Source organism: Agelaius tricolor, unplaced genomic scaffold, assembly GCF_023055355.1.
Source record: "Agelaius tricolor isolate 1412-34295 unplaced genomic scaffold, bAgeTri1.0.p SCAF_137, whole genome shotgun sequence".
NCBI lineage: Eukaryota > Metazoa > Chordata > Aves > Passeriformes > Icteridae > Agelaius > Agelaius tricolor.
In genome coordinates, this window is record NW_027269397.1 from 43,570 (window position 1) to 64,083 (window position 20,514).

General features: G+C 53.3%; 1 protein-coding gene across 1 annotated transcript in view; it reads right to left on the reverse strand.

The window, feature by feature from the left end:
* LOC139586766 (DNA polymerase delta catalytic subunit-like) overlaps positions 1-20,514 on the reverse strand; it is a 58,369-nt gene that overhangs the window by 22,077 nt on the left and 15,778 nt on the right. Inside the window, 11 exon segments of the mRNA XM_071420384.1 lie at positions 1,236-1,310; positions 3,944-4,091; positions 6,033-6,146; positions 8,121-8,237; positions 9,401-9,489; positions 11,914-12,105; positions 13,011-13,121; positions 14,222-14,362; positions 15,133-15,237; positions 15,921-16,087; positions 18,571-19,364. Coding sequence (XP_071276485.1) covers positions 1,236-1,310; positions 3,944-4,091; positions 6,033-6,146; positions 8,121-8,237; positions 9,401-9,489; positions 11,914-12,105; positions 13,011-13,121; positions 14,222-14,362; positions 15,133-15,237; positions 15,921-16,087; positions 18,571-19,364 — 2,053 coding nt within the window.

The window sequence follows — 20,514 nt, forward strand, 5'->3', positions numbered from 1 at the left end:
GGTGAGAAACGGGAAAATTGGGGCTGGGGAGCTCAAATTTGGGATCGGCAGCTGAAAAATCCCAAAAGAACCCCAATAAAATGGGCCCAGGTGTGCCCAGGTGTGCCCAGGTGTGCCCAGGTGTGCCAGGGCTGTTCTCAGGTGTGCCCAGGTGTGCCTGTGGTTATTATCAGGTGTTACCCATGCCCAGGTGTGCCCAGGTGTGTTATCACCTGTGCCCAGGTGTGCCCAGGTCTGTGCCAGGTGTGCCCAGATGTGTTGTTCCCTGTCCCCAGGTGTGCCCAGGTGTGCCCAGGTGTGTTGTTCCGTGGCCCCAGGTGTGCCCCAGGTGTGTTCCCTGCGCCCAGGTGTGTTGTTACCCATGCCCAGGTGTGCCCAGCTGTGTCACCCCTGCCCAGACCTGTGCCCAGGTGTGTTACCTGCACCCAGGTATGTCCCAGGTGTGCCCAGGTCTGTGTCCAGCTGTGTTGTTACCTGTGCCCAGGTGTGTGCCCAGGTGTGTGCCCAGGTGTGTGCCCAGGTATGCCTAGGGCTGTGCCCAGATGTGTTGTTACCTTTCTCAGGTGTGCCCAGGTGTGTTACCTGCACCCAAGTGTGCCCAGGTGTGCCCAGGTGTGCCACCTATGCCCAGGTCTGTTTTTCCCTGTGCCCAGGTGTGCCCAGGTGCGTTACCTGCACCCAGGTGTGCTCAGGTGTGTGCCCAGGTGTGTTACCTGCACCCAGGTGTTGTTCCCTGTGCCCAGGTGTGTGCCCAGGTGCGTTACCTGCACCCAGGTCTGTGCCCAGGTCTGTCACCTGTGCCAGGTGTGTTGTTCCCTGCACCCAGCTGTGCCCAGGTGCGTTACCTGCACCCAGGTGTGTTCCCTGTGCCCAGGTGTGTGCCCAGGTGTGTGCCCAGGTGTGTGCCCAGGTGCGTTACCTGCACCCAGGTGTGTTCCCTGTGTTCAGGTGTGCCCAGGTGTGTGCCCAGGTGCATTACCTGCACCCAGGTGTTGTTCCCTGTGCCCAGGTGTGTGCCCAGGTGTGTGCCCAGGTGCGTTACCTGCACCCAGGTGTGTGCCCAGGTGTGTGCCCAGGTGTGTGCCCAGGTGCGTTACCTGCACCCAGGTGTTGTTCCCTGCACCCAGGTGTGTGCCCAGGTGTGTGCCCAGGTGTGTGCCCAGGTGCGTTACCTGCACCCAGGTGTTGTTACCTGCACCCAGGTGTGTGCCCAGGTGTGTGCCCAGGTGCGTTACCTGCACATCCGGGTACTGGCTCTCCACCAGCTGCTTGGTCCTCTCGATCATCTGCCGCCCAAAGCCCGTGACGCTCTGCAGGGACACAGGTGGGGACACAGGTGAGTGCCAGGTGTGTGCCAGGTGTGTGCCCAGGTGGGACACAGGTGAGACACAGGGGGGACACAGGTGAGTGCCAGGTGTGTGCCCAGGTGGGACACAGGTGGGACACAGGGGGGACACAGGTGAGTGCCAGGTGAGTGCCAGGTGTGTGCCCAGGTGTGTGCCCAGGTGGGACACAGGTGAGACACAGGTGAGTGCCAGGTGAGTGCCAGGTGTGTGCCCAGGTGGGACACAGGTGGGACACAGGGGGGACACAGGTGAGTGCCAGGTGTGTGCCCAGGTGGGACACAGGTGGGACACAGGGGGGACACAGGTGAGTGCCAGGTGTGTGCCCAGGTGAGTGCCAGGTGTGTGCCAGGTGTGTGCCCAGGTGGGACACAGGTGAGACACAGGGGGGACACAGGTGGGACACAGGTGGGACACAGGTGTGTGCCCAGGTGTGTGCCAGGTGTGTGCCAGGTGTCCCCCAGGTGTGATTTGGGTTCCTCAGGTGAGGTTTCAGGGTGCCCAGGTGTCCCTCAGGTGTCCCTCAGGTGTGCCCAGGTGTGCTTTGGGTTCCTCAGATGAGGTTTGGGGGTGCCCAGGTGTCCCTCAGGTGTCCCTCAGGTGTCCCCAGGTATGATTTGGGTTCCTCAGATGCCTCTTGGGTGTGGTTTGGGGCTGTCCAGGTGTGTTTACCTGTGCCCAGGTGTGTCCCAGGTGTGTCCCAGGTGTGTTTGTGGCTATCCCAGGTGTGCCCAGGTGTGTTTGAAGCTATCCCAGGTGCATTTACCTGGACCCAGGTGAGCTTCTGGCTACCCCAGGTGTGCCCAGGTGTGCCCCAGGTGTGCCCAGGTGTGTCCCAGGTGTGTTTGTGGCTATCCCAGGTGTGTGCCCAGGTGTGATTTGGGTTCCTCAGATGGGGTTTGGAGGTGCCCAGGTGTGCCCCAAACCCCTGCCAGGTGTGTGCCCAGGTGTGCCCAGCTGTGTTTGAAGCTATCCCAGGTGCATTTACCTGTGCCCAGGTGTGTCTCTGGCTATCCCAGCTGTGCCCAGGTGTGTCCCAGGTGTGTCTCTGGCTATCCCAGGTGTGGCCAGGTGTGCCCCAAACCCCTGCCAGGTGTGCTCAGGTGTCCCTCGGGTGTGCCCAGGTGTGTTTGAAGCTATCTCAGGTTCATTTACCTGGACCCAGGTGAGCTTCTGGCTACCCCAGGTGTGCCCAGGTGTGTGCCCAGGTGTGCCCAGGTGTGTTTGTGTCTATCCCAGCTGTGTCCCAGGTGTGTTTACCTGTGCCCAGGTGTGTTTGTGTCTCACCTGTGATATCTCCAGGCAGGGCAGGCGCCCGGCCTGTGCCCCGGTGAAGCCGTAGACACTGTGGGTGTGCCCAGGTGTGTGCCCAGATGTGTTTGTGGCTATCCCAGGTGTGTTTACCTGTGCCCAGGTGTGTTTGTGGCTATCCCAGGTGTGTTTACCTGTGCCCAGGTGTGTGTTTCTCTCACCTGTGATATCTCCAGGCAGGGCAGGCGCCCGGCCTGTGCCCCGGTGAAGCCGTAGACGCTGTGGGTGTGCCCAGGTGTGTGCCCAGGTGTGTTTGTGGCTATCCCAGGTGTGTTTACCTGTGCCCAGGTGTGTCTCAGTCTCACCTGTGATATCTCCAGGCAGGGCAGGCGCCCGGCCTGCGCCCCGGTGAAGCCGTAGACGCTGTTGGCGCTGTGGGTGTGCCCAGGTGTGTGCCCAGGTGTGTTTGTGGCTATCCCAGGTGCATTTACCTGGACCCAGGTGAGTTTCTGGCTATCCCAGGTGTGTTCCCAATGCCCAGGTGTGTGCCCAGGTGTGATTTGGGATCCTCAGATGAGGTCTGGGGGTGCCCAGGTGTCCCTCAGGTGTGCCCAGGTGTGTTCCCAATGCTATCCCAGGTGTGTTTACCTTTTCCCAGGTGTGTGCCCAGGTGTGTTTGAAGCTATCCCAGGTGCATTTACCTGGACCCAGGTGTGCCCCAGGTGTTCCTCAGGCGTCCCTCAGGTGTGCCCAGGTGTAACTTGGGTTCCTCAGATGCCCCTCAGGTGTGGTTTGGGGCTGTCCAGGTGTGTTTACCTGTGCCCAGGTGTACCCAGGTGTGTGCCCAGGTCTGTGCCCAGTGTACCCAGGTGTGTTTGTGGCCATCCCAGGTGTGCCCAGGTGTGTGCCCAGGTGTGTGCCCAGGTGTGATTTGTGGCCACCCCAGGTGTGTCCCAGGTGTGGTTTGGGTTCCTCAGATGCCCCCCAGGTGTGGTTTGGGGCTGTCCAGGTGCGTTTACCTGTGCCCAGGTGTGTCCCAGGTGTGTCCCAGGTGTGTTTGTGGCTATCCCAGGTGTGCCCAGGTGTGTCTCAGTCTCACCTGTGATATCTCCAGGCAGGGCAGGCGCCCGGCCTGCGCCCCGGTGAAGCCGTAGACGCTGTTGGCGCTGTGGGTGTGCCCAGGTGTGTGCCCAGGTGTGTCCCAGGTGTGCCCAGGTGTGATTTGGGATCCTCAGATGAGGTCTGGGGGTGCCCAGGTGTCCCTCAGGTGTGCCCAGGTGTGTGCCCAGGTGTGTTCCCAATGCTATCCCAGGTGCGTTTACCTGTGCCCAGGTGTGTCTCAGTCTCACCTGTGATATCTCCAGGCAGGGCAGGCGCCCGGCCTGTGCCCCGGTGAAGCCGTAGACGCTGTTGGCGCTCACCTTCAGCGCCAGCTGCCGCCCGTCCAGCACCTGGCGCCGCTCGGGGTCCGGCTCCTCGGCCAGCGCCGCCTTCACCCTGCCGGGAGCCGCGGGTGAGCGCACCTGGGCACAGGTGAGCGCACCTGGGCAAAAATCCCACAGAAATCCCCACAGAAATCCCACAAAAATCCCAAAAATCCCTGTGGAAATGGCCAAAAATTCACAAAAATTCATCAAAATGCACCCAAATTCCCATTTTGGGTCCTGTGTTTCCTTTATCCTGCCGGGAGCCGCGGGTGAGCGCACCTGGGACAGGTGAGCGCACCTGGGAACAGGTGAGCACACCTGGGCAGGAATTCCCAAAAAAATCCCACAAAAATCCCCGTGGAAATGGCCAAAAATTCACAAAAATTCACCCAAATTTTCATTTTGGGTTCTGTGTTTCCTTCACCCTGCCGGGAGCCGCGGGTGAGCGCACCTGGGCACAGGTGAGCGCACCTGGGAGAAAAATCCAAAAAAAATCCCCACAAAAATCCCCGTGGAAATGGCCAAAAATTCACAAAAATTCATCAAAATTTCCATTTTGGGTTCTGTGTTTCCTTTACCCTGGCAGGACCCGCGGGTGAGCGCACCTGGGCACAGGTGAGCACACCTGGGAGAAAAATCCCAAAAAAATCCCACAAAAATCCCCGTGGAAATGGCCAAAAATTCAGAAAAATTCAAAAAAATTCACAAAAATTCCCATTTCGGGTCCTGTGTTTCCTTTACCCTGGCAGGACCCGCGGGTGAGCGCACCTGGGCACAGGTGAGCGCACCTGGGCAGGAATTCCCAAAAAAATCCCATAGAAATCCCACAAAAATCCCAAAAATCCCCATGGAAATGGCCAAAAATTCACAAAAATCCCCATTTTGGGTCCGGCATTGTGTTCACCCTGCCGGGACCCACGGGTGAGCGCACCTGGGAACAGGTGAGCACACCTGGGCAGGAATTCCCACAAAAACCCAACAAAAATCCCACAGAAATCCCACAAAAATCCATCAAAATTTCCATTTTGGGTCCTGTGTTTCCTTCACCCTGCCGGGACCCACGGGTGAGCGCACCTGGGCACAGGTGAGCACACCTAGGCAAAAATCCCACAGAGAAACCCCACAGAAATCCCACAAAAATCCCAAAAATCCCCATTTGAAATGGTAAAAAATTGACCCAAATTCCCATTTTGGGTCCTGTGTTTCCTTTACCCTGCCAGGACCCACAGGTGAGCGCACCTGGGCAAAAAATCCCACAAAAATCCCAAAAATCCCCATGGAAATGGCCAAAAATTCACAAAAATTCACCCAAATTCCCATTTTGCGCACCTGGGCAGGAATTCCCACAGAAACCCAACAAAAATCCCACAGAAATCCCACAAAAATCCCAAAAATTCACCCAAATTCACCCAAAATCACCCAAAATCACCCAAATTGACCCAAATTGACCCAAATTCCCATTTCGGGTCCTGCGCTGCCTTTACCCTGCCAGGACCCGCAGGTGAGCACACCTGGGCAGGAATTCCCAAAAAAACCCCACAAAAATCCCAAAAATCCCCATGGAAATGGTCAAAAATTTACCCAAATTCCCCCAAATTCTTCCCCAATTTTGCCCCAAAATTTCCCCCAAATTCCCCTCCAATTTCCACCAAAATCTCCAAATTTCCCCCAAATCCCCCCAAAATCCCCCAAATTCCAACTTCCCCCCAATTTCCCCCAAATTCCTCCCAAATTTCCCCCAATTCCCCCAAAATCCCCCAAATTCTCCCCGAATTCCCTAAAATTCCCCCAAATTCTCCCCAAATTTCACCCCAAAATCCCCAAATTCTCCCCAAATTCCCCCCTAAATTCCTCCCAAATCCCCCCCAATTTCGCCCTAAAATCCCCAAATTTCCTCCAAATCTTCCCCAAATTCCCCCAAATTTTTCCCCCAATTTCCCCCAAAATCCCCAAATTTCTCCCAAATTTCGCCCCAAAATCCCAAATTTTTCCCAAATTCCCCATTCCCCACCTGCTCCTGGCCGCCAGCAGCCCCTCCAGGACCCGGGGCAGGACCCCCCTGCGCACCCGGGGGGTCACAAAGAGCTGCCCCGTGGGGGTGCGGATGAAATCATCGGGACCCAGCCTGGAAAACCAGTATAGACCAGTATAAACCAGTATAAACCAGTATGGACCAGTATAACCAGTAAACATCAATAGAAACCAGTATAAACATCAATAGAAACCAATAAACATCAATGGAAACCAGTATGGGCCCAGCTGCCCCGTGGGGGTGCGGATGAAATCATCGGGACCCAGCCTGAAAAACCATTATAAACCAGTATAAACCAGTATAAACCAGTAAACATCAATAGAAACCAGTATAGACCAATAAACATCAATGGAAACCAGTATAAACCAGTATGGACCAGTACGGGCCCAGCTGCCCCGTGGGGGTGCGGATGAAATCATCGGGGCCCAGCCTGGAAAACCAGTATAGACCAGTATAGACCAGTATGGACCAGTATGGACCAATAAACATCAATAGAAACCAGTATGGACCAGTATAAACCAGTATAAACCAATAAACATCAATGGAAACCAGTATGGGCCCAGCTGCCCCGTGGGGGTGCGGATGAAATCATCGGGGCCCAGCCTGGAAAACCAGTACGAACCAGTATGGACCAGTATGGACCAGTATGGACCAGTATAAACCAGTATGGACCAGTATAAACCAGTATAAACATCAATAGAAACCAATAAACATCAATGGAAACCAGTATAAACCAGTATGGACGAGTATGGACCAGTAAACATCAATGGAAACCAGTATGGACCAGTATAAACCAGTATGGACCAGTACGGGCCCAGCTGCCCCATGGGGGTGCGGATGAAATCATCGGGACCCAGCCTGCAGGGAAACCAGTATGGAACCAGTATAAACCAGTAAACATCAATAGAAACCAGTATAAACCAGTAAACATCAATGGAAACCAGTATGGACCAGTACGGGCCCAGCTGCCCCGTGGGGGTGCGGATGAAATCATCGGGACCCAGCCTGAAATACCAGTACAGACCAGTATAAACCAGTATGGACCAGTATGGACCAATAAACATCAATGGAAACCAGTATGGACCAGTACAAACCAGTATAAACCAGTATGAACCAGTAAACATCAATGGAAACCAGTATAAACCAGTATGGGCCCAGCTGCCCCGTGGGGGTGCGGATGAAATCATCGGGACCCAGCCTGGAAAACCAGTATAGACCAGTATAAACCAGTATGAACCAGTACGGACCAGTATGGACCAATAAACATCAATAGAAACCAATAAACACCAGTATAAACCAGTATGGACCAGTACGGGCCCAGCTGCCCCGTGGGGGTGCGGATGAAATCATCGGGACCCAGCCTGAAATACCAGTACAGACCAGTATAAACCAGTACGGACCAGTATAAACCAGTATGGACCAGTATAAACATCAATAGAAACCAGTACGGACCAGTATAAACCAGTATAAACCAGTATAAACCAGTAAACATCAATGGAAACCAGTATAAACCAGTACGGGCCCAGCTGCCCCGTGGGGGTGCGGATGAAATCATCGGGACCCAGCCTGAAATACCAGTACAGACCAGTATAAACCAGTACGGACCAGTATAAACCAGTGTCCCAGGTGCCCTGCCATCCCAAACCAGTATAAACCAGTATAAACCAGTACGAACCCGTATTTCTGGGCGTCCCCTGGTGGCAGCAGGGTGGTGTAGCACAGGTACAGAGGGGAGAGCTCCCAGTATAAACCAGTATAAACCCAACCAGTATAAACCATTCCAAACCAATATAAACCAGTATAAACCAAACCAGTATAAACCAATATAAACCAAACCAGTCCAGACCAGTATAAACCAGTACAAACCCGTATTTCTGGGCGCCCCCTGGTGGCAGCAGGGTGGTGTAGCACAGGTACAGAGGGGAGAGCTCCCAGTATAAACCAGTATAAACCCATATAAACCAAACCAGTATAAACCAGTCCAAACCAATATAAACCAAACCAGTATAAACCAGTCCAAACCAATATAAACCAAACCAGTATAAACCAGTACAAACCAGTACCCACCCGTATTTCTGGGCGCCCCCTGGTGGCAGCAGGGTGGTGTAGCAGAGGTTGTGGGCGATCATGATGGACGGGTACAGGGAGGAGAAATCCAGGGTGGCAATGGGGACATCGTAGTACCTGGGACAGAATTGGGCAGTTTTGGGGTTTTTTGGGGATTTTTGGGATTTTTGAGAATTTTTTGGGATTTTTTGAGAATTTTTTGAGGTTTTTTTCGTAATTTTTTGAGAATTTTTGGGGGGTTTTTGGAGATTTTTTGAGAATTTTTGAGGGTTTTTTTGGGGATTTTTTGAGAATTTTTGAGGGGTTTTTTGGGGATTTTTTGAGAATTTTTTGAGGTTTTTTTCAGGATTTTTTGAGGGGTTTTATTCGTGATTTTTTGAGAATTTTTGGGGCTTTTTTGGGGATTTTTTGAGGTTTTTTTTCGTGATTTTTTGGGGATTTTTTGAGAATTTTTAGGGCTTTTTAAAGAATTTTTGAGGGTTTTTTTAAAGATTTTTGGGTATTTTTTTGGGATTTTTTGAGGATTTTTTTGGGATTTTTTGAATTCTTTTTCGTGACTTTTTGGGGATTTAAAAAAATTTGGGGCCTTTGTGAGATTTTTTTTGGGGTTTTTTTGATAATTTTTCGAGGGTTTTTTTCGGGATTTTTGGGGGCTTTTTGAGAATTTTTTGAGGTTTTTTTCCAGGATTTTTTTCGGGTTTTTTCGTGATTTTTTGAGGTTTTTTCGAGAATTTTTGGGGGTTTTTTTTGAGAATTTTTTGAGGCTTTTCTGAGAATTTTTTGAGGGTTTTTTTGAGGTTTTCAAAAGATTTTGGGGGGGGATTTTAATGGGTTTTTTTTTTTGTGGGGATTTTTGGGGTGTTTTGGGTTTCTTCAGCATTTTTGGGGGAGTTTCGGGGAAATTTGGTGGTTTTAATGGGTTTTTTGGGAATTTTTGGAGGGTTTTTTGGGGTGCTTTTGGAGTTTTTTTGCCAGTTTTTTTTGAGGGTTCTTTTGAGGATTTTTAAGGATTTTTTGAGGAGGCTTTCAGGTATTTTGTGGGGTTTTTATGGATTGATTTTGGTTTCCTTTTTTTCAGAGTTTTGGGGGTTTGTTTCAGAGATGTTTTGTTGGGTTTTTTTTCAGGATTGAGGATTTTTTCCGAGTTTTTTTTGGGTTTTTTTGTTGGGTTTGGGCGGTTTTGAAGGGTTTTTTTTTTTGCAGGGACCATGGAGGAATTTTTTGGGGTTTTTTTCAGGGGATTTAGGGAATTTTTGGGGTTTTTTGTGCCCCTCACTCACCCCTTGAGGGGCTCGATCACCGTGGCCCCCTCGAAATCTTCTCCTCCCTCCGACTTCACCACCGGCAGCAGCAAATCCTCCTGCATGGCCTGGGAGGGCAAAAAAAACCCCAAAATGATCCAAATTCACCCCAAAAACATCCCAGAAAACACACCCCATAGAAAACCCATAAAAATCCCATTGAAAAAAAAAATAAAATCCAAAAAAATCCCCTTTAAAAATGCCCAAAAATCCCTAAAAACCCTTCCCAAACCCCCCACCAAAATCCTACTTAAAAAACACCCAAATCCCCAAAAATCCCCGAAAGCCCTTCCCAAAATTTATCCCAAAACAGCCCCAGGTGTCCCCAATGCTCCCAAATCCCCTCAGCGTCCCCAAATCCCCTCAGCGTCCCCAAATCCCCTCACCTGCAGCTCTGTCACCGTCAGCCATTTTGTCCCCTCACGTTTCCCGCCCTTTTCTCCCCTCACGTTTCCCGCCCTTTTCCCCTCACATTTCCCGCCTTTCTCCCCTCACGTTTCCCTTCATTTTCCACTCACATTTGTCACCATTTTCCCCTTCACCTTCCCCTCCATTTTCCCCTCACATTTCCTGCCCTTTTCTCCCCTCACCTTTGCTGTCATTTTCCCCTCACTTTTTCCTCCATTTTCCTCTCACATTTCCCACTCTTTTTCTCCTCACGTTCGCCGCCATTTTCCCCTCACATTTGCCACCCTTTTCTCCTCACATTTCCCTCCATTTTCCCCTCACTTTTGCTGCCCTTTCTCCTCTCACAATTGCCGCCATTTTCCCCTCACATTTTCACCATTTTCTCCCCTCACATTCGCCACCATTTTCCCCTCACATTTGCCGCCATTTCCCCCTCACATTTCCCAGCAATTTCCCCTCATGTTCACCGCCATTTTCCCCTCACATTTCTCACCATTTTCTCCCCTCACCTTTGCTGCCATTTTCCCCTCATTTTTTCCTCCATTTTCCCCTCACATTTCCCACTCTTTTTCTCCTCACGTTTCCCTCCATTTTCCCCTCACATTTCCTGCCCTTTTCCTTTCACGTTTCCAGCCCTTTTCTCCTCACGTTCACCGCTATTTTCCCCTCACATTTTCTACCTTTTCCCCCTTACCTTTACCGCCATTTTCCCCTCACGTTCGCCGCCATTTTCCCCTCACATTTCTCACCATTTTGGTCCCCTCACATTCGCCGCCATTTTCCCCTCACATTTCCCTGCAATTTCCCCTCATGTTTGCCACCATTTTCCCCCCTCACACTCGCCGCCATTTTCCCCTCACATTTCTCACCATTTTCTCCCCTCACGCTCGCCGCCATTTTCCCCTCACTTTTCCCTCCATTTTCCCCTCACTTTTCCTGCCCTTTTCTCCCCTCACCTTTGCTGCCATTTTCCCCTCATTTTTTCCTCCATTTTCCCCTCACATTTCCCAGCAATTTCCCCTCGCGTTTGCCACCATTTTCCCCTCACCTTTCTCACCATTTTCTCCCCTCACGTTTGCTGCCATTTTCCCCTCACCTTTCTCAGAAATTTCCCTTCATGTTCGCTGCCATTTTCCCCTCACATTTCCCTGCAATTTCCCCTCATGTTTGCCACCATTTTCCCCTCACCTTTCTCACCATTTTCTCCCCTCGCATTCGCCACCATTTTCCCCTCACCTTTCTCACGATTTTCCCCTCCCATTTCCCAGCAATTTCCCCTCACGCTCGCCGCCATTTTCCCCTCACATTTCTCACCATTTTCTCCCCTCACGCTCGCCGCCATTTTCCCCTCACGTTCACCGCCATTTTCCCCTCACATTTCTCACCATTTTGGTCCCCTCACGTTCACCGCCATTTTCCCCTCACATTTCTCACCATTTTGGTCCCCTCACATTCGCCGCCATTTTCCCCTCACATTTCCCTGCAATTTCCCCTCATGTTTGCCACCATTTTCCCCGCACATTCCTCACCATTTTCTCCCCCACATTCGCCGCCATTTTCCCCTCATGTTCACCGCCATTTTCCCCTCACGCTTGCCGCCACTTTCCCCTCACCTTTCTCACCATTTTCTCCCCTCACATTCGCCGCCATTTTCCCCTCATGTTCACTGCCATTTCCCCTCACCTTTCTCACCATTTTCTCCCCTCACATTCACCGCCATTTTCCCCTCACATTTCTCACCATTTTCTCCCCTCACATTCACCACCATTTCCCCCTCACATTTCCCAGCAATTTCCCCTCACATTCGCCGCCATTTTCCCCTCACATTCCCCAGCAATTTCCCCTCATGTTTGCCACCATTTTTCCCTCACATTCGCCGCCATTTTCCCCTCACGTTCACCACCATGTTCCCCTCACATTCACCGCCATTTTCCCCTCATGTTCACCGCCATTTTCCCCTCACATTTCTCACCATTTTCTCCCCTAACATTCGCCGCCATTCCCCCTCACACTCCCCCCTCTCTGTGTCCCCTCAACGTCCCCAAATCCCCCACAACCCCAAACCCCAATGTCCCCGTGGTCACCTGCCGCAGGAGCTGCGCCACCACCTTGACCTGCTGGCCGCGGGTGAGCAGGTAGCTGAGGGGCACGGCCGTCACCCGCGCCATCTCCACCAGCGTCACCAGCGTCATCAGGCGCTCCAGGAGCCGCAGCGGCAGCACGGCGTCCTTCAGGCAGTACAGGGCCAGGCGGCGCCGCGTCTGCGCGTCCCCGTTCTGAGGGGACACAGGTGACATGGGGACACCATGTTGGGGACATGGCGTCCTTCAGGCAGTACAGGGCCAGGCGGCGCCGCGTCTGCGCGTCCCCGTTCTGAGGGGACATTGGGGACACAGGTAACATGGGACACCATATTGGGGACACCATATTGGGGACACCATGTTGGGGACACCATGTTGGGGACAGTGGGGACATGGCGTCCTTCAGGCAGTACAGGGCCAGGCGGCACCGCGTCTGCGCGTCACCATTCTGAGGGGACATTGGGGACACAGAGAACATGGGGACACCATTGGGGACATGGGGACACCATGTTGGGGACAGTGGGGACACCATGTTGGGGACAGTGAGGACACCATATTGGGGACAGTGGGGACACCCTTGGGGACATCATTGACACATTGGTTGTCAGGGCTGGGACATTTGGAGACACAGGCGCCATTTTGGGGCCATTTAGAGCCATTTTGGAGCCATTTAAAGCCATTTGGGGGCCATTTTCTGGCACCACCTTTAACTGCAGGTGGCCCAGGTGACATTTGGGGACATTTTGGGGCCACACCTGCAGCTCGGTGATGATGCCGTGGGGGACACAGGTGACACAGGCGCCATTTTGGAGCCATTTTGACGCCATTTAAAGCCATTTTCTGGCCCCACCTGTAACTCCAGGTGGTCCAGGTGACCCCCAGGTGACATTTGGGGACATTTTTGGCCACACCTGCAGCTCAGTGATGATGCCGTGGGGGACACAGGCGCCATTTTGAGGCCGTTTGTGCCATTTTGGGGCCATTTTGAGGCCATTTAGAGCCATTTTGAAGCCATTTTCTGGCCCCACCTGTAACTCCAGGTGGCCCAGGTGACCCCCAGGTGACCCCCAGGTGACATTTGGGGACATTTTTGGCCACACCTGCAGCTCGGTGATGATGCCGTGGGGCACGTCCTCCTTCTGCTCGTGCAGGAAATGGGCGCTGACGGCGTTCAGGGAGTACGAGCGCAGCTTGTGCTCCCTCAGCAGCACCTGGGGGAGCCCAAAACCCACCTGAGAGACCCCAAAACTCACCTGGGGGAGCCCAAAACCCACCTGGGGGAGCCCGAAATCCACCTGAGTGACCCCAAAACTCACCTGGGCAAACCCAAAACCCACCTGAGTGACCCCAGAGTCACCTGGGCAAACCCGAAATCCACCTGAGTGACCCCAGAGTCACCTGAGTGACCCCAAAACTCACCTGGGGGACCCCGAAATCCACCTGAGTGACCCCAGACTGACCTGGGGGAGCCCGAAACCCACCTGAGAGACCCCAAAACTCACCTGGGGGACCCCGAAATCCACCTGAGTGACCCCAGACTCACCTGGGCAAACCCAAACTCACCTGAGTGACCCGAAACTCACCTGGGGGACCCCAAAATCCACCTGAGTGACCCAAAACTCACCTGAGAGACCCCAAAACTCACCTGAGTGACCCAAGACTCACCTGGGCAAACCCGAAATCCACCTGAGAGACCCCAAAACTCACCTGGGCAAACCAAAAATCCACCTGAGTGACCCCAAAACTCACCTGGGGGAGCCCAGGCTCACCTGGGCAAACCCAAAATCCACCTGGGCAGGCCAAAGCTGTCCCCAGATCACTCCCAGGTGTCCCCAGCTGTGTCCCAGGTGTGCCCAGGTGTGTCCCAGGTGTGTTTTACCCCTCCCAGGTGCGTCCCAGGTGTGTCCCAGGTGTGTCCCAGGTGTGTCCCAGGTGTGTTTTACCCCTCCCAGGTGTCCCCAGGTGTCCCCAGATCACTCCCAGGTGTGTCCCAGGTGTCCCCAGGTGTGTCCCAGGTGTGTCCCCAGGTGTGTCCCAGGTGTCCCCAGGTGTGTCCCAGTTGTGTCCAGGTGTCCCCAGGTGTGTCCCTCACCTGCAGCATGTCCAGGGTCACCCCCCAGGTGCCCCCAGGTGTGTCCCAGGTGTCCCCAGGTCTGCCCAGGTGTGTCCCAGGTGTGTTCTACCCCTCCCAGGTGTGTCCCAGGTGTGTCCAGGTGTGTTTTACCCCTCCCAGGTGTGCCCCAGGTGTGTCCCAGGTGTGCCCCAGGTGTCCCCAGGTGTGTCCCAGGTGTGTCCCAGGTGTGTCCCTCACCTGCAGCATGTCCAGGGTCACCCTCCCAGGTGTGGTCACCACCTTGCCCTCCCTGCGGCCCAGCTGCCGGCTCTGGAACGCCGAATCCTTCACCTGGGACGGGACCCCCCGCACGCGGCCCAGGTACGGGAACGACGGCACCTGGGGACACGGGAGGGACAGGTGAGGGACAGGTGAGGGACACCTGGGGACACCTGGGACAGGGGAGGGACAGGGGAGGGGATGGGGACACCTGGGAGGGGTTTGGGGACACCTGGGGGTGCCAGGTGACTCAGGTGAGTCTCAGGTATTTTTGGGGTGTCCCAGGTGCGCCTCACCTGCAGCACCTGCACTCTCTGGATCAGGTTGGGGGTTTGGGGGGTCCCTGGGATTTGGTATTTTTGGGGTGTCCCAGGTATTTTTGGGGTGTCCCAGGTGAGCCTCACCTGCAGCACCTGCGCCCTCTGGATCAGGTTGGGGGTTTTGGGGGGATTTGGGATTTTTGGGGTGTCTCAGGGATTTTTGGGGTGTCTCAGGGAGTTTTGGGGTGTCCCAGGTGCGCCTCACCTGCAGCACCTGGGCTCTGTGGATCAGGTAGGGCAGGTCCAGGTTGGGGGGCCCCTGGGATTTGGGATTTTTTGGGGTGTCCCAGGTGAGTCCCAGGTGTGTCTCTGGGATTTTGGGGGTGTCTCAGGTATTTTTGGGGTGTCCCAGGTGTGTCTCTGGGATTTTTGGGGTGTCCTCACCTGCAGCACCTGGGCTCTCTGGATCAGGTAGGGGGTTTTGGGGGGATTTGGGATTTTTTGGGGTGTCCCAGGTGAGTCCCAGGTGTGTCTCTGGGATTTTGGGGGTGTCTCAGGTATTTTTGGGGTGTCCCAGGTGTGTCTCAGGGATTTTTGGGGTGTCCCAGGGATATTTTGGGGTGTCCTCACCTGCAGCACCTGCGCTCTCTGGATCAGGTAGGGCAGGTCGAAGTTGTGGATGTTGTAGCCCGTGATGATGTCGGGGTCCACGATGCGAACAAACTCCGCAAACGACTGCGGGCAGAGGGGTCACCCTCACCTGGGAGCCCCCAATTCCCCAAAAACCCCAAAATCCCCGTTTTTCACCCCAAAACCCCCACCTGCAGCAGGGCCCTCTCGCTGTTGAAGCTCCTGACCGTGGCTCCAAAACCACCCCCAAAATCCACCCTAAACCCCCCAAAAATCACCCCAAATCCCCTCCAAACCCTTCCCAGACCCCTCCAAATTCCCAGAAACCTCAAAATCCCCATTTTTCACCCCAAAATCCCTGTTTTTCCTTCCCAAATTCCCCATATTTCACCCCAAAACTCCCACCTGCAGCAGGTCCCTCTCGCTGTCGAAGCTCCTGACCGTGGCTCTAAAACCACCCCCGAAATCCCCTTAAATCCCCCCAAAATCGCCCCAAATCCACCCCAAACCCACCTGGGACCCCTTTCCACACCCCATAAATTCCCAAAAACCCCAAAAATTCAGGTTTTTTACCCCAAAATCCGAGTTTTTCACCCCAAAACCCCACCTGCAGCAGGTCCCTCTCGCTGTCGAAGCTCCTGACGGTGGCTCCAAAACCACCCCTGAAACCCCCTCAAAACTGCCTCAAACTCCCCCAAAACCACCCCAAATCCCCTCCAAACCCTTCCCAAACCCCTCCAAATTCCCAAAAGCCCCAAAATGCGGGTTTTTCACCCCAAAAGCCGCACCTGCAGCAGGTCCCTCTCGCTGTCGAAGCTCCTGACGGTGGCCCCGCGCAAGGGGGCGCAGCTGAGCAGGGTGAACACCACCCTCAGGAAGGGCTCGCGCGCCCCCTGCCGCAGCGCCACGGCCGCGATGGCGATCACCGGGTCCTGCTGCGGCTCCGGGAACACCCCTGGGCACACCCAAAAACGCCAAAATTCACCCCAAAATCCGCTCCGGCACCCCCCGAAAAAAAAACCCCAAAAAAAACGAGCCCGGAAAGGCCAAAATCGGCCCCAAAATGGAGGGAATTGCTTCGCTACAGCGACCCCAGGTGGCGGAAACGTGGAACTGCAGCTCAAAAAACGCAACCTAGACTTGAACTGAATTTGCCCGAATTTGAGCGAAAAACCCCAAAAGTGAGTCCAAAACCCCAAAATTGAGCTAAAAACCCCCAAAATTGAGCTAAAAACCCCCAAAACTGAATCCAAGACCCCAAAATTCAGATCTGCGACCCCAAAACCAGCCCTAAAAATTCCGAAAATGGCCCCAAATGCTCCTCGCGCAGCGACCCCTGGTGACCAAAAACTGCAACTGCGGCTCGAAAGGCAAAACCCAAAATCCCTTAAAGGCCCCAAAAAAGGTCCTGGAAAGGCCAAAACTGCCCCAAATCCCTTCCCAGTCCATCCCAGTCCATCCCAGTCCAACCCAGTCCAACCCAGTCCAACCCAGTCCCCCTTTAACCCCTCCCAGTCCATCCCAGTCACTCCCAGTCCCCCTTTAACCCCTCCCAGCTGTTCCCAGTTTATCCCAGTCTATCCCAGTTTCTCCAGTTTCCCATCCCCGTTCCCATCCCAGTTTATCCCAGTTTCCCCAGTCTATCCCAGTTTATCCCAGTTTGTCTCTCCCAGTTTTCCATCCCAGTTTATCCCAGTTTCCCATCCCAGTTCATCCCAGTCTATCCAAGTTTGGGTTCCCAGTCTCCCCCAGTTCATCCCAGTCTCTCCCAGTTTCCCATCCCAGTCTCTCCCAGTTTATCCCAGTTTATCTATCCCAGTTTATCCCAGTTTGTCTATCCCAGTTTATCCCAGTTTGTCTATCCCAGTTTATCCCAGTTTGGGTTCCCAGTTTATCCCAGTTTCCCATCCCAGTTTACCCCAGTCTATCCCAGTTCCCATCCCAGTTTCCCATCCCAGTTTCCCCAGTTTATCCCAGTTTGGGTTCCCAGTTTATCCCAGTCTCTCCCAGTTTGTCTCTCCCAGTTTCCCATCCCAGTCTCTCCCAGTTTACCCCAGTTTATCCCAGTTTGTCTATCCCAGTTTATCCCAGTTTCCCATCCCAGTTTACCCCAGTTTCCCATCCCACTTCACCCCAGTTTCCCATCCCAGTTCCATCCCAGTTTCCCATCCCAGTCTATCCCAGTTTACCCCAGTTTCCCATCCCAGTTTACCCCAGTTTACCCCAGTTCCCCATCCCAGTTCCATCCCAGTTTCCCATCCCAGTCTCTCCCAGTTTATCCCAGTTTGTCTCTCCCAGTCTATCCCAGTTTACTCGAGTTTATCCCAGTTTCCCACCCCAGTTTACCCCAGTTTCTCCCAGTTTCCCATCCCAGTTTACCCCAGTTTATCCCAGTTTCCCATCCCAGTTCCATCCCAGTTTCCCATCCCAGTCTATCCCAGTCTATCCCAGTCTATCCCAGTTTCCCATCCCAATTTCCCCAGTTTCCCCCAGTTTATCCCAGTTTATCTATCCCAGTCTCTCCCACTTTCCCATCCCATTTTACCCCAGTTTACCCCAGTTTATCCCAGTTTGTCTCTCCCAGTTTACCCCAGTTTCCCATCCCAGTTTATCCCAGTTTATCCCAGTTTCCCATCCCAGTTCCATCCCAGTTTCCCATCCGAGTTTACCCCAGTCTATCCCAGTTTCCCATCCCAGTTTATCCCAGTTTGTCTATCCCGGTTTCCCCTCCCAGTTTCCCATCCCAGTTTACTCGAGTTTATCCCAGTTTCCCACCCCAGTTTACCCCAGTTTACCCCAGTTTATCCCAGTTTGTCTATCCCAGTTTACCCCAGTTTCCCATCCCAGTCTATCCCAGTTTATCCCAGTTTCCCACCCCAGTTTATCCCAGTTTCCCATCCCAGTTTACCCCAGTTCCATCCCAGTTTACCCCAGTTTGGGTTCCCAGTTTCTCCAATCTCTCCCAGTTACCCATCCCAGTTTATCCCAGTTTCCCCCAGTTTCCCATCCCAGTTTATCCCAGTTTATCCCAGTTTCCCCTCCCAGTTTCCCATCCCAGTCTCTCCCAGTTTATCCCAGTCTATCCCAGTCTATCCCAGTTTCCCATCCCAGTTTATCCCAGTTTGTCTATCCCGGTTTCCCATCCCAGTTTCCCATCCCAGTCTCTCCCAGTCTATCCCAGTTTCCCATCCCAGTTTATCCCAGTTTGGGTTCCCAGTTTATCCCAGTTTATCCCAGTCCATCCCAGTTTCCCCTCCCAGTTTATCCCAGTTTCCCATCCCAGTCTCTCCCAGTTTCCCATCCCAGTCTCTCCCAGTCTCTCCCAGTTTCCCATCCCAGTTTCTCCCAGTTTCCCATCCCAGTTTCTCCCAGTTTATCCCAGTCTGTCTCTCCCAGTCCATCCCAGTTTATCCCAGTTTATCCCAGTTTGTTTCTCACCTTTCCTCCCCGCGCACTCGATGTCGATGCTGAGCACGCGCAGCGGGGGCAGCCCCAGCCACGCCCCCTCGGGGGCGTGGCCTCGAAGCCCCGCCCAGGCGGCGTCGGCCTCGAACTGGCACAGGGAGGACTTGGGGGGGGCGGCTTGGGGCCAATCCGGGGCGTTTTGGGCAAAATTCGGGGGATTTTGGGCAAAATTTGAGGAGTTTTGTGGCAAATTCGAGGGATTTGGGGCAAAATCCGGGGTGTTTTGGGGAAAATTCGGGGGATTTTGGGCTGGATTTGAGGAGTTTTGGGGAGAATTCAGAGGATTTTGGGGCAAATTTGAGGAGTTTTGAGGTGAATTTTGGGAGTTTTGGGCCTGATTTGAGGAGTTTTGGGGTGAATTTGGAGAGTTTTGGGGCAAATTTGAGGAGTTTTGGGGCAGATTCAGGGGATTTTGGGGTGGATTTGAGGGATTTTGGGGCAAATTTGAGGAGTTTTGGGGCGAATTTGGGGGATTTTGGGGCAAATTTGAGGAGTTTTGGGGCGGATTTTGGGAGTTTTGGGGTGGATTTTGGGAGTTTTGGGGCGGATTTTGGGAGCTTTGGGGCGAATTTTGGGAGTTTTGTGGCGGATTTTGGGAGCTTTGGGGTAAATTTGAAGAGTTTTGGGGCGGATTTTGGGAGTTTTGGGGCGGATTTGAGGGATTTTGGGGTGAATTTGGGGAGTTTTGGGGGTCCCTCCTCCACTGGAAGCTCCCCGGGGGCAGCTCCACCCAGCAGCAGCCGACCAGGCCCGAGTCAGCCATGAACCTGGGCAACAAGGGGTTAAAATTTGGGGGTTTTGGGGGGAATTTGGGGGAATTTGGGGCGTTTGAGGGAAAATTTGGGTGATTTTGGGGGGTTTGAGGGGAATTTGGGGAACAAGGGGTTAAAATTCAGGGGTTTTTGGGGGGAATTTGGGGGAATTTGGGGCGTTTGAGGGAAAATTTGGGGGTTAGGAAAGGTTTGGGAGGAAATTTGGGTGATTTTGGGGGAATTTGAGGGAAAATCTGGGTGATTTTGGGGGGTTTGAGGGGAAATTTGGGGAACGAGGGGTTAAAATTTGGGGTTTTGGGGGGAATTTGAGGGAAAATTTGGGGCATTTGAGGAAAAATTTGGGTGATTTTGGGGGGTTTGAGGGGAATTTGGGGCTCAGGAAAGGTTTGGGGGAGAATTTGGGTGAATTTGGGGGGGTTGAGGGGAAAATTTGGGGAACAAGGGGTTAAAATTTGGGGTTTTGGGGAAAATTTGGGGGAATTTTGGGGGAATTTGAGGGAAAATTTGGGGTTTATGGGGGAAATTTGGGTGAATTTGGGCGTTTGAGGTAAAATTTGGGGTCAGGAAAGGTTTGGGGGGGAATTTGAGGGAAAATTTGAGGGAAAATTTGGGTGATTTTGGGGGGGTTTCAGGGGAAATTTGGGGAACAAGGGGTTAAAATTCGGGGTTTTTGGGGGGAATTTGGGTGAATTTGGGGGCTTTGAGGGGAATTTGGGGGTCGGGAAAGGTTTGGGGGAAATTTGGGGGAATTTGAGGGAACATTTGGGTGATTTTGGGGCGTTTGAGGGGAAATTTGGGGAACGAGGGGTTAAAATTTGGGGTTTTGGGGAGATTTGGGTGATTTTGGGGGAATTTGATGGAAAATTTGGGGTTTATGGGGGAAATTTGGGTGAATTTGGGGGATTTGAGGGGAATTTGGGGGTCAGGAAAGGTTTGGGGGAAATTTGGGGGGGTTTGAGGGGAAAATTTGGGGAACAAGGGGTTAAAATTCGGGTTTTGGGGGGAATTTGGGGGAATTTGAGGGAAAATTTGGGGTTTATGGGGGAAATTTGGGTGAATTTGGGCGTTTGAGGGAAAATTTGGGGGTCAGGAAAGGTTTGGGGGAGAATTTGGGTGATTTTGGGGGGGTTTGAGGAAAATTTGG